This window comes from Phaseolus vulgaris, chromosome 2 (assembly GCF_051622355.1).
Source record: "Phaseolus vulgaris cultivar YP4 chromosome 2, ASM5162235v1, whole genome shotgun sequence".
Classification (NCBI taxonomy): Eukaryota; Viridiplantae; Streptophyta; class Magnoliopsida; order Fabales; family Fabaceae; genus Phaseolus; species Phaseolus vulgaris.
In genome coordinates, this window is record NC_143499.1 from 5235885 (window position 1) to 5248957 (window position 13073).

The window sequence follows — 13073 nt, forward strand, 5'->3', positions numbered from 1 at the left end:
TTTAAGATAAATTTTTATTCAAGTTCATTTTTAAAAACAATTTTTAAAATTTAAAAAGTGATCAATGGATGTCTATAAAAACTCGGGCATATAAAATAATTTGTAGGTAACTGAAAGCTAATATTTTTAGGCCAAAAAATAATTACCACTTGTATATGTCCTAATTCTATCATCCCTACTCACAAGTTACCTCTAAAGTTAGGTTAAGGTTCAACAAATTTTCGTATAAAGGATCAACTAAACTTTGGTTCCAAAAATATTTTTGAAAAAGTATATTTCAAAATAAAAATTCTAAATGTGTAATCCATAATTGATTTTTAATATTTCAGAAATTAAAATGATTTTCTCCAAATATTTGGAACGAAAGTTTAAAATTAAAACTTTCCGGTGATGCTTTCCGTTGTCGACAACGGCTAACACTTGGACACTTTTCGCAGCCACAATGTCGTTGTTTGATCATGCGACGTCCCAAACAAGTTTCTCAACACATTTTCATTTTCATGGAAACGCCCCTCCGACCTCTTTCTCGACCTCTTTCTCCTCACTAGTTTACTTCCTTCACTTCTTGTTATCAATTCTACTGGTTCGTTCGGTTTCTCAGACCTGGAAATTTGGGAACCTCTCAACGCTATCACTATCGTTAAGCAATATCTTATCTTCTAGTATCATCTAGAAAGCTTTAATTTTAAAATTCCTGGATGAATCATTCTTATTATATTTTAAATTGTTCATAAGTGATAAATTTATGATAACATACTCAAACGATCTATCTATCAAAATAGTTCAAAATCAATTTTAAATTACACAATCCAAATTATTCCAAAATATATATTTTTTTAAATATCTTTAGAATTGCATTGTTTAGAAAATATAAAGATTTTAAAATATCATACCGATATATCAGAAGGTAAGAGAAGATATTATAGAGACGCAATTGCCTCCCATGAAAGGCCTACGGAACAATGCGCTAAGTTTAAAAAATATAAGAACAAACTATATTTCCAAAATAAGCTGTTCAAAAGCACTATCTACAGCACGGGAATTATATTTGAGAAAAACTAAATTTATGCTGAGTACAAACATTTAATACAGAACAATCATTTGCATGATGCATGATGTTTGGAAAACTCCCAAGAAGGCTGTTTAGTATCTGATAAAGGCGACACCCTCAAATTCAACACACCCCTTAACCATTTAATCCTATTCACAAGTTCCTCCAAGTCCACGATTGCAGCTTCTATAGTATTGGAAGACTTGGAATTAAGACAGAGGCTTCTGTCGCTTCTCTTCTTTGCGGGATACTCATTATATCTACCATTGATGGTAGCTATTTCCAAGTTCTCAACTGACGAATCCATGATGTGTAAACTTGAAAAGTTATCAGACTCGTCAATCTCCATACAATTTCTAGCACTGTTGCTTTGCTTTGCTATGGGTCTATCCGGATAGTCTTTCAAATTTAAAGATGGAGAAGGTGTCCTTACTATATGCCGACCAACCTCATCCGTTCCATCTGTAGCATGGATGCCCACAAAACCCCAGGAAATAATAAAAAGGTTATACAGCAAAGTTAGTTATAGAACAAATTAAAATAGACAAAAATAATAATGCAACCAGAAGAGCAAGGTGTAAATGAGAAAATGAAAATTGTAGAGAACGTGCCAAAGAGACAATGGAGTCTGTAACACTGATAACTGTCACATGCTTATCGGAGAAGTGAATTCTGGAATGATATCAGAATTGGGGAAAGAAAGAAAGAAAAGGCAGGCAAAGATTGAGCAAGGCAAGGAACAGAAGGGATTGGGGCAAGTATATCCAGATTTGTGCTTGATCTCCATTGGTATTTTCTGCACATTTTGTTTTAACAGAAGGGTATGTCTGCTACTGAGGAGCTTGATATACATGTATTCCTTTCCTAATTTGCTAGTTTTATAAGGTACAACCGAAGATAAAACAGCTCCTTAACAAACCCAAGCATTCAGAAACAGCTTGAATTGCTGAATCCAAAACAAAATAGACTGATAATGATTACCTTAAGAAGCACATATAAATGAGGACACCACACCATTTAACAAACAGCCAGAGAAGTAAGGGAGGAAAGACTATCCAAATTAATCTTCAACTCAGAAAGCTCAGTTTTCATTCAAATGCAAGGTTTCAAGAAAGTGTATTTGGATAGTTTTACCTGAATTTGCGGGATTGATTATACGAGCACAAGGCTGCCTGCATTCATCACCCTGCAATTTTGGCAAGGAAGTTAAGTATTCATAATGCAAACTGAGATATGCAGTATGAAGTCAAAACCTAAACAAACTTTTTGCAGAGCAGAAGATATGCAGTATGAAGTCAACCAATGTTTTGAATCCAAGACGACAGTGTAGTGGCTGACCCCAAAAACACTAAAGCTAGCATCTACTGAGATGAACGTTAATATAAATTTTGCTAACATGCCTTAAATGACTAGATTAAAAGAAAATGAAAAGTTAAAATGAAGAGTAACTCTTTTAATTACTCTTTTAAATCATTCAATTTTTTACCATATTCGAGTGTTGGATGTATTTATAGTATATGTTGATGACATTGTTCTTACAGACACTGATCGTCATGACATCTCATAAGTAAAACAATACTTTTGTCAACACTTTCAGACCAAAAATCTTGGCAAACATCATATCAATTTTTTTTGTAATTAGAATCTGTATTATTCCTTATTTAATTACAGCACTTATAGGGAAAATATTGTCCTGATTTTCAGTGCCAGTGTCTACAGATTTATTTCCCTTTTCTTATTTTTATACCTCTTATTGTATCAAGTATGATTCAGGAAAATATAATCCATATTTCTGCAATATGTTGAATTTATAATACAAAAATTCAATCAGCAATCACAATGGATTGAATTTACATCAATATATATATTAGAAAGTATATTTCAAATGGGACATTTTTATTTTATTTTTTTATGCAATAGAAGAATTTTACAATCAGATTTACAGAACTACAAACTCAAACAAAATTTGGAGACAAAAAAAATGACATTTTCCACTATAAACCAAAAATATCATAATTTACGAATGTATTCAGTTTTTGCAAAAACTTTAATATGTACAAGGACATACCAAATTGTGGGATTATAAGTAGAAGAGGCATAAACAAAATCTAACCACAGAAAATTATCTATAGAAATTAATTTATAAATACAAAGATAAGTCAAATTATAGGATTAAGAGTACACACCATAGGCATAGGCACAGTCCAACCTTTTTCTGGACACCAGTCCAAAGATGGGCGCAAATCCTTGCTTAATGCTTCATAAGATAACCCTTCACCCAGTGGAGGAGGTAGCAAATTAATCTAGAAAGACACATACTAAGTATGAATTTAAGATGCTCACAGAATACTAAAGTACATCCAGACAAGTATTGTTCAAGAAACAAGACATAAAGGAAAAGTTCATTAAAGAAAAATGAGTAGTAAACAGCTTATAGTTGGCCATATCCATGCCATTTGCCATATCTTCATAAAATTGGCAGCGAAATGATTACTGCAATTATTAAATGAGACAAAATAGATGACGGAAAAATTGATAGGATAGAATTGAATGACCTTAAATAAAGTATTTTAAACCAGGCAACATGGATCAAACAATGTCACAATGTTCGGTGTATGTATACATAAATTATTGATCTCTATATCAATTTTAATGGTTCCAACTATAAAAGCCCCAATTCATTCACTGGAGATGAGGCCAAATTATAGTATATAAAGTGCAAACCTCACCTTATGAGTCGGTTTTATAAGGTTGAATTGGGCTTAAAGTCTACATTTTAATATGTTATTAGAACATATTCTAGTGAGTTGGGTCTATTGTGCCACCCGCTATCGGGTTGTTGTCAGTCCACCCACAAATATCTAGTCTCATGCTTGAGATATCTAGTCCTTGACAGAGGGATGTGTGTTAAAATCTCACATCGACGGAAGATAAGGTCAAATTTTACAGTATATGAGTGGATGCAAACCTCATCTTACAAGTCGATTTTGTAGGGTTGAATTAGTCTTAAATTCCGCTTTCTTAAGATGGTATTAGAGTCATTCAAAACCTATCCTAATAAGGTGTTGGGCCTCGTGTCACTTGCTATTGAGTTCCCCTCTAGTCTCACACTCAAGATGTTTAGTCCTTGGTGGGAGGCGGTATGTTCAAAAACCCACGTCGACTAGAGATAAAACCATATTATACAATGTAAGTGGATGTAGACCTCACCATACAAGTCGATTTTGTAGCGTTGCGTTAGACTTAAAATCTATTTTCTTACCCGCATCGATGTGGAATCTCCAACATACTCCCTCACGCTGAGAGCCAAACACTTAAGCATGGGATTAGATATTTGTGGATGGTCCTATAGAAATCTAATAATGAGTGACACAAGTCTGACGATCCTTGCTATGATAGGCTCTAATACCATCTTAGAAAGGTGGACGATAATTTTGCCTAACTTAACCTCACAAAACCAACTAACTTCACTTATATACTATAATTTGGCTATATCTCTACTCAATAATGGATTTTCAACACTAATAATTAAAGTGAGGGAATTTTTAGTTTTCCTCTAACTTCCAAATATCAAACCCTAAATCACTTCAAGGAGTGAGATTGAGTTGCTTTGTTGTAACGCTACACTTGTTGCAACGACCATGACTTTAAAACGCAACACAATGAGGTCGCTATTGCACTATAGTATAGCTACAACAACCATTTACTACCTAGGTTGGTGCCCCAATGGAACTTATACGAATTTCAATGTCAAAACCTTCCAGGTCAAGAAGAGGCATTGGAAGACCTAAGAAGGCATTAAAGACTTGTCGAAAGATTGAATTATCTCCAGCACCAGACTAGTCATCACATTTGCAGTTAGTAAGGTAAATCAATTCCTAAATGCTCTTTGTAATAGTTGTTGGGATGTTGTCATACGTATTCTCTGATACATAAAGAACGCACCAAGTTATAGATATGGAGAGAAAGGTGATGCCAAGATTATTTGTTACTCAGATGTTGATTGTGTAGGATCACTAGGAGGTCCACTTATGGTTATTTTGTTCTCATTGAAGAAAATTTGATCTTATGGAGAAGAAACAAAATACAATTGCTAGATCTAGTGTTGAAGTCAAATACAATTTTATGGTAGTAGTTGCATTCGTGATGATATGGCATAGGCAACTTCAACATTACAATTTAGAGAAACTTAGGAGGCTAAATTGATTTGTGACAATCAGATCACCTCTATATATTGTATCTACTCTAATCTTCCAAACAAATAGAGATAGATTATTATTTTGTTAGAGAGAATATGCTTTCAAGAATACTGACTTTGTTAGTTCCACTAATCAACTAGCAAACATTTTACAAAATATCTCACAGTTCTCGAGTAGATTACATTTACAACAAGCTTGGATCATGCTAATATATGCCAAAGAGGTTAATTGTAGAAGATCTTATTCGATATTTGTAAATAGGGAAACTTATAATAAGGATGTTTTTAGATTTCTTCCATGTATTCCTTATTTTCCTTTTTTGCAATGGCTAACCATAAATCTAATATGGAAGAACAATTATTGTTGAACCAATCAAACCACCTATTATTAGGTCATTAATAAATCCCCACGTGTCCAATCATGCCAACTTCATGAGGTGCCCACTTCATGAGATGCCCACTTCTTAGCATGAAAGAGTAAGTTGAGATTCAATATCAACTAGCGATATGACTAAAATAATGTATATAAGCAGGGGTCAACCCTCTCTCTATGAGTTATCTTTCGAAGTTAAGTTAGGCCTAGACCTAAACTAGAATAAAAGGAGACAAATAATTAAGGAAAAAATCTAAAAAAGTGTAAAATCTATTGCATGAATAGGGAAAACTTCACAAATAGTACCAAATAATTTCTACTCTTGCAGCTATAGCTATAGCTCATTAAAAATCCAAATAAGATATTGAATAAGACGACAAAAAGTATTACCTCAACTTTATCATTGCCCAATATTTTAGTTAGAATTCCAGACCAATAGCAACCATCTGTATACCAATCTACCAAGTCCCCAACTTTCCATTTGTTATTGACAATAACAATCACTTCTAATATGGCATTCGAATCAAGCTTTTCACTTTCACGAGAGAAAGTAGGAAACGAAGGTCGCAACATCAATTCCTTGTTAAAGCCCTTTGACTTGCCAATATTAGCTAGAGGCTTTTGATACAACTTGATCCAACTTGGCTCTGCAAACAAGTAATGCAATAATTATAACTTCAAATGAATTGTTACCCCTTCCAACTTTAATAGTAATTATTAGTGTTTGTAAGGGTTTACTTATAGAATCCAAGGATTAGAGCTCTCTCAAATTGGTTAGAAACATTTGTCTAATTAACATATTTATCAATTTGGACAAAGAAACATGTCAGCTAACAATTAAAACAATCCAGCAGGATACCATTAATAATAGACAATAAACAAAAAATTAATAGTTAATTTGTGAAATAATTCTTGTGTTAAAATTTTGCTAATTGATAGTTTTTCCCTTTTATCATACAAAATTTATTATGTATTATAAACACAATAATATAGAAGGCATTTATTATATTGGTTTCTTCAAATCACTCAATTTTCTCTCTTGTTTGACTTCCTTTCACTTTTATTCACGCAAATGTGGACATGGTATTATAGAGATTTTGTTTTCTAACCATACTCTAATTAGTTTCTTCTAAAAGAAATCCATTCTAGTATCAAATATTTTCTTTTTGCATAAGAAAATCTTGCAACAGGAAGAACAATTTGAACCACTTGAAGTCACCAACATTAGAATTTTATTCTAAATACTGAAATCCTTCTAAAGGCATATGAACGAATCTTTAAGTGTTATTACATGCTACCTTATTATATTCATCAAACCCTCTAAAGGTCATCATGTTCAAGCAGGATCTAACGTTTGTTCAATCATGTACTCTTTTACGTAAAGAAAAAAATTAGGTTTATATTGAATTACATATGCTAACAAAGTTCTCAATATCCAATGCACTATTTTTTACATAAGAAAACTAACAATTCCAACAACGTTCTAAAAATATCCACATTTGGAAACAAAAGAGAATGTGAAAGGAAATATCTTGCATATATTTGTGCAATTTTACTTGTTTATATATGCAGCAGAAGATCCATCACAAGATACACTGGTGGAAATATTACCTCCTGGAAGAGCAAGAAACAAAATGTTGTAGCCCGATCCAATGTGGAAGCTAAATATGGATCTATGGCTTTGGCCACTTGCAAACTTGAGTGGATTACAAAACTCCTTCAAGAGTTCAAATTATGTGAAGTTAAGGAAATGAAGTTGTATTATGATAATCAATCAATCCTTCATATTGTATCCAATCTTTTGTTTCGTGAAAGAACCAAACATGGAGAGATCGATTGTAATTTTATAAAGGAGAGTTATTGTTATTAAAAAGTTAACTTTAAGTCTAACTCAACCTTACACAACCGACTTGTAAAGTGAGATTTGCACCCACTTATTTACTATGAAATTGTCTTATCTCTAATCGATATGAGATCTCCAACACACACCTCTCACCCCTCAAGCCGAGACTGTCAACTCGTGTGTGAGACTCAATATTTATCAGTGGTCTGATAGTGGGTGGCACGATAGGCCAAAACTCTCACTAGGATATGCTCTAAATGGCTCTGATACCATCTTAAGAAGTGGTCTTTAAGCCTAACTTAGGCTTACAAGATCGGCTTGTAAGGTGAGGTTTACACTCACTTATATACTATGAAATGACCTTATCTCTAGTTGAAGTGAGATCTCCGCAGTTATCAAAGGAACTATGTACTGATTTATTAGCTCTAACGACCAACTTGCAAACATTCTCATTAGTTTATATGTTCCAAGCTTGGTGCGTACAATTTATATGTTCCAACTTGAGTGGGAGTACTAAAATATGTTTGTTACAGTAGTTTATGCTTACACAAAGCTATTTTTGGGTGTATGTAACTTTCGGTTAAGGAACATAGGTTGTAACCTTCCTCTTTCAAACATACTTGTGCTCATCCTTTAATACATATAAAAATGTTGAGCATTAACTCACTATTTTTCATCACATTTAAGTGCTACAATACAAGTTCCTTAGTTCCTCTTCAAGCCTATACACAATAGGATGCAAATGAGTCATTGAGTCAATCAAAGAAAATCCAAATGGCAGTATCGACATATACCAGGCTTGATTGGTAGTAAAGGGATTTCACCAACAGAGCACAACTTTGCCTAAAAAAAACACTAGTCCTTCCCTCTAGTTGTCAAACTTGTGATAGTTCATATAAACCTCAACTTGGCACTTTCACATCAAAGAAGGAATGTAAAATATTGCATTTAACCCAACTATATTACACTTAATCAAGAAAATAAAATGTTAATACTAACCAAATTGCATAAGAACATTCATTCTACTTCGTTCAATAAAAAGATAATGGAATTCTACTTGAAATTTTAAATTAGAGCAAGAACATACTTTGGTCAGTGTAGTCAAAATACTCCAATAGATGGGATATGACAGCATTTTTCGTGCGGATATCTCTAATCTGAAAGAATCATAAATAATTTTAGGCCAAAGTAATACCAAATAGAAAAAATTAGTACTCAATAAAATGACAAATATTGGTTGAGCATCCCAATCCTTTGCTAAAAAGTAGCAACAGTACAGATATGTGACCAACCAATGCATGCAGGCCAATTACCAGATTGGCAAAGAAGCCTCATGAAATTATTCTGAGAAAGACAAGTTTTTTTTAATAAAAGGACACAATGGAACAAGTAGGGGTTTCAATATGAATCCTGAAAACAGACTTTCACTTAAAATAATCCAGCATTAATCAGCTGAAAAAGTTCCAGACTTGCCTTAATAGTTATTTTAATTAGTACTCAACTACGGCAAAACCTATATACATATATATATATATATGTATATATATATATATATATATTAAAGAGATGATATAGAAGTATTTTAATGCTTACAGAAACTAAGCTTTTTAATAATTTATATTAGTTTACATTAAAGAATTTAATTTCTTTAATGGCTACTAAAAGTTCAGTTACTGGACTCATATACAGTTCTGTTATTCAGTTACTTGACTCATATCATCAGCTAAATTTTTTCCAAATGAATCGCAAACAAAACAGACAGGTTACCATAGAAAATCAAAACTATTGTTTACAGCAGACAGTGTAACAAACTATCATACCTGCAAATATCTGACCAGAATGATTACATGTCAACGTAGTTAATTTAAGAGTAATAAGGTTACGGTTAAGACCAAATTAACTCATTTATTAACTATTAGCATGCTAACACCATTAATTCAAAAGTAACAGACTGTCAAGACCAAATTGGCATATTGGTTAAATGTTGGATGCCAAAAACATTGAAAATTTTTTAGATCCCAATTTCAAAATGGGCAATTTTGGAGATACTAAAAACTCCTTTAATTCTAAAAATAATGATACAAAGAATCACAAATTTCACAGAAACTTGGTTGGTTTTTACTAAAATGCACATTTTGATAAAAGTGTCTCATAAGAAGCCAATGTCAATCTTAGAGTCTCTTACTTATTTTAGTTCTTCTCCTTAACACATTAACACCACAAAATTAGAGATTAACACCACAAAATTAGAGAAGGGAGAATTTTGTACCTTGCAACGAAACCATGCACCACGAAAACCACTTTGAAAGGATTTTGACTCAGCCAAATCCCCAACTTGGAATGGAAGATCAGGCATCATTAATAGGTACTTCCACTCTTTGCTCTTTTTTTAAAAAAAAATCTTCATATAATGAGGCTGAAAAAGATTATTATACAATACAACTATTAAACAATCATGTTTCGGCTTTTCAACTTAAGTACCTAAGTAGATTGAGCTCTTGATAAAATAGTGCATAGACATACAGGTAAACAAAATAATAAAAATTATATAATAAAACTATATGTGAAAAATAATATTGTTCCACATTAAAATACAACTTTTTGAAATATATATAAGGAGACAAAAAAGAAAGTATGCATATAAGAGGAAGAGAACAATGACTCTAACAATGCACAACAAATAAAGCAAATTAGTGTTTTTCAAAAACTAAATCCTCACCAGTTAGGAAAGTAGCTTTCCATTTTCTTTGAGAACACAACAATGTTGAGGATGAACAAAGGATAAAGATCCTAAATGCCCCAAGTATCAATATCTCCACACCTTTGAACAAAAATAACACATAACCCAAATTAAGCCTACAAATGGATTAAAACAAACAAGCATTAAAAGAAATGGAAACCTCACAGAATGATAGAATCTGCTATCAATCCATGGAGGAAGGTAAGAAAAAAGAGAATCCATATCCACCCTAATTTACATCTTCAAACCAGTTTCACAAGTGTCGCAACCAAGATCGCGACGAACGAACAAATTTGATGGCACTATTGATCGCCACAAAGCACATTTGGTACCTAAAGGATACACTCAATTGGAAGGAGTTGATTTCTTAGACACTTTTGCTCTTGTAGCAAAATTAACCACCTTAAGACTTTTACTTGCGGTTGCAACTTCTCAAAATTGGATTCTCAAACAACTTGACGTCAACAATGTCTTCTTACATGGTGATCTCTTTGAGGAAGTCTACATGCAACCCCCTCATGGCCTCAATCTTCCCTCTCCTCAACATGTTTGCAAATTACAAAGGTCACTATATGGCCTCCGTCAGGCTGGCGGCCAATGGTATGCTAAACTATCTAACTTTCTCCTTTCCAATAAATACATTTTATCATCTGCAAATCACTCTTTTTTAAATTGGACCTAACATAACAATCATTCGTGTGTATGTTGATGATCTGATGCTCACTGGAAATGATAATGAGAAGATCAATCACATTACATCCTTACAGGACACTAAATCTAGGAGATCTTACATATTTATTGGGTCTGGAAGTAGCCCAAAACCGCCAAGGACTACATATTTGTCAACACAAATACGTTTTGGACCTTCTCCACAAAACGGACATGATGAACTCTCCTTGCACCTACACCATATGCCCACACCCATTGTTCACTCGTCTCGGCTTTCTTCCTCAGAGGGTACAAAGCTCAGCGAAACAAAAACTTCCACCTATAGAAGACTTATTGGCAGACTCATCTACCTCACCAACACTCAACTTGATATAGCCTTCGTTGTAAACAACTTAAGCCAATTCATCCCCTCTCCAACAACCCTCCATCAACAAGTTGTCTTTCGTCCTCTTCGTTATTTAAAAGGCACTTTCAGGACTGGCATCTTCTTTCACAACAACCATGTTACTCAACTTCGTGGTTTCAATGATTCTTATTGGTCCACATGTCCTTAAAACCCGAAAATCTATATCTAATTACTTTATCTTCTTGGGAGAATCTCTAATTTCATGGAAATTGAAAAAAAAAAAAAACAGACAATCTCTAAAAGTTCCTCCAAAGCCGAATATAAAGCTTTAGCCACAACAACTTGTGAAATCCAATGGTTAACCTACATCCTTCAAGAACTTGAGATCCCTTACACTCAACCAACAACCTTATATTGTGACAACCAATCACAATACAAATTACTTCTAATCAAGTCTTTCATCAGCACACTAAGCTTATTGAGATTGACTGTTACCTCATTCAAAAGAAATATTATTGTTGGCCTTCTCTCAAGTTACTCCCCATCTCTTCCTCTATGTACATTGTTGAGGGGTGATAAAATACTTATTTAAGTTTTAATTGGGCTTTGTATTGGGTTTTGTTGCTTTTCTTTTTCCCTTTATTGCTTTGTATATACACCTCCGGTTTTGCTTTATGTAAGACACTATCATTTTACCAAATACATTCTCTCCTTTTGTGCCTTTTGTCTTCTCTGATTACGTTCTCTCTTTATCTTTTTCTCTGTTCTCTCACTTGCTTACGATTAGGTTTCCTTTGCCTTCTGGCTTCTTGATTCTCACTTCCACCGCTTCCATCTCCGCATCACTGGAGACGCCGTTTTAGGGTTCTTCTTCTTGCGCCGTTGATTGTATTACAAACAACCGTGGAACCCATACATAAATTGCAGCAGAACAATTTTATAAAACTTAAACATTCACACAGTGGCTGCAGTAAAAAAATTAAACAGAAACGTAAACGAAAATAACAAACATTCACGCACGATCACCGTCTGAACGCTCTGGATGTGCGGCTGATGGCGTAGTGGCGCGGTGCAGGGCAGCGGCGGTCCTGGCAGAACTTACGGGAAGGCAGCAGGTGCTGGATGATAGAGCTGGTGGGGCGGTTGCAGGCGAGATGGCAGCGTAAGAGGCAATGTTTCTTTTGTGTGTGAGGTGAATTCTCAGCTTTTCAATGTTTCCAGGTGTGAGCAAAATCTCCTCCCCTCTTGTTGTGTTCTCCTCCCCCTTTTACGGTTGGGTGTGGTTTGAGAGTGCAGAGTGGAATGAGTGAGTGACCGTGAGTGGAGTGTGGCGTGGATGGATATGTGTATTTGCAGAGAGTGAGTGAGGATGAGAGTAGGGTATACTGAGAAGAGAGTTCGAGAGGAAGCTCAGATTAGGGTTTGAGGTGCCAAGGAAATCAATGAGCCGAGTAGAGGGCGTCGCTTGGTTTCTCTGTTGGTGTATAGTTTTTTTCCCGTATGTGTGCGGTGCATCTTTTTGAAGGGCAGAAGACGGTAAGATTGAGCGTACGGGATGATTTGTGAGACTGTGGAAGGAAAAAGAAAAAAGAGAGAGAAACCGTTAGTATGTGAGTGGATGAAAGAGACACGTGTGGGACGTGAGGTATGATGGGAAATTCAACGCAATAAAACTCAATTTAACAAGAGTTTCACTAAGTCTAAGAATATGTGAGGAACAATAACAAATAATCGCAACAACAAAAGATATAGGAATTTGTGAAAAATCTTTTCAATGTGAGAAGTAAAACCACGGGTACAAGCCAGTCAGTCAAATTTCACTATGATCAAATTAGGTTACACAGATAGTCTCA

General features: G+C 34.2%; 1 protein-coding gene across 7 annotated transcripts; it reads right to left on the bottom strand.

Moving 5' to 3' along the window:
- Positions 1 to 972: 972 nt before the first annotated feature.
- Positions 973 to 12840, bottom strand: LOC137810469 (uncharacterized). Of its 7 annotated transcripts, XM_090298152.1 has the most exons (9): positions 12241 to 12770; positions 10185 to 10286; positions 9735 to 9881; positions 8553 to 8622; positions 7234 to 7339; positions 6013 to 6269; positions 3238 to 3354; positions 2186 to 2237; positions 973 to 1513 (listed from the first exon to the last, which is right to left on the bottom strand). In XM_090298152.1, exons 4-9 carry the CDS (start codon positions 8598 to 8600, stop codon positions 1098 to 1100), a joined length of 996 nt encoding a protein of 331 aa, XP_090154278.1. In that variant the 5' UTR covers positions 8601 to 8622; positions 9735 to 9881; positions 10185 to 10286; positions 12241 to 12770; the 3' UTR covers positions 973 to 1097. The 7 variants fall into 7 exon arrangements, with proteins under 7 accessions (XP_090154278.1, XP_068467835.1, XP_068467837.1 ...); XM_068611734.1 differs by lacking the exon at positions 7234 to 7339 and having other exon boundaries at positions 12241 to 12840; XM_068611736.2 differs by lacking the exon at positions 7234 to 7339 and having other exon boundaries at positions 12247 to 12792.
- Positions 12841 to 13073: the final 233 nt, after the last annotated feature.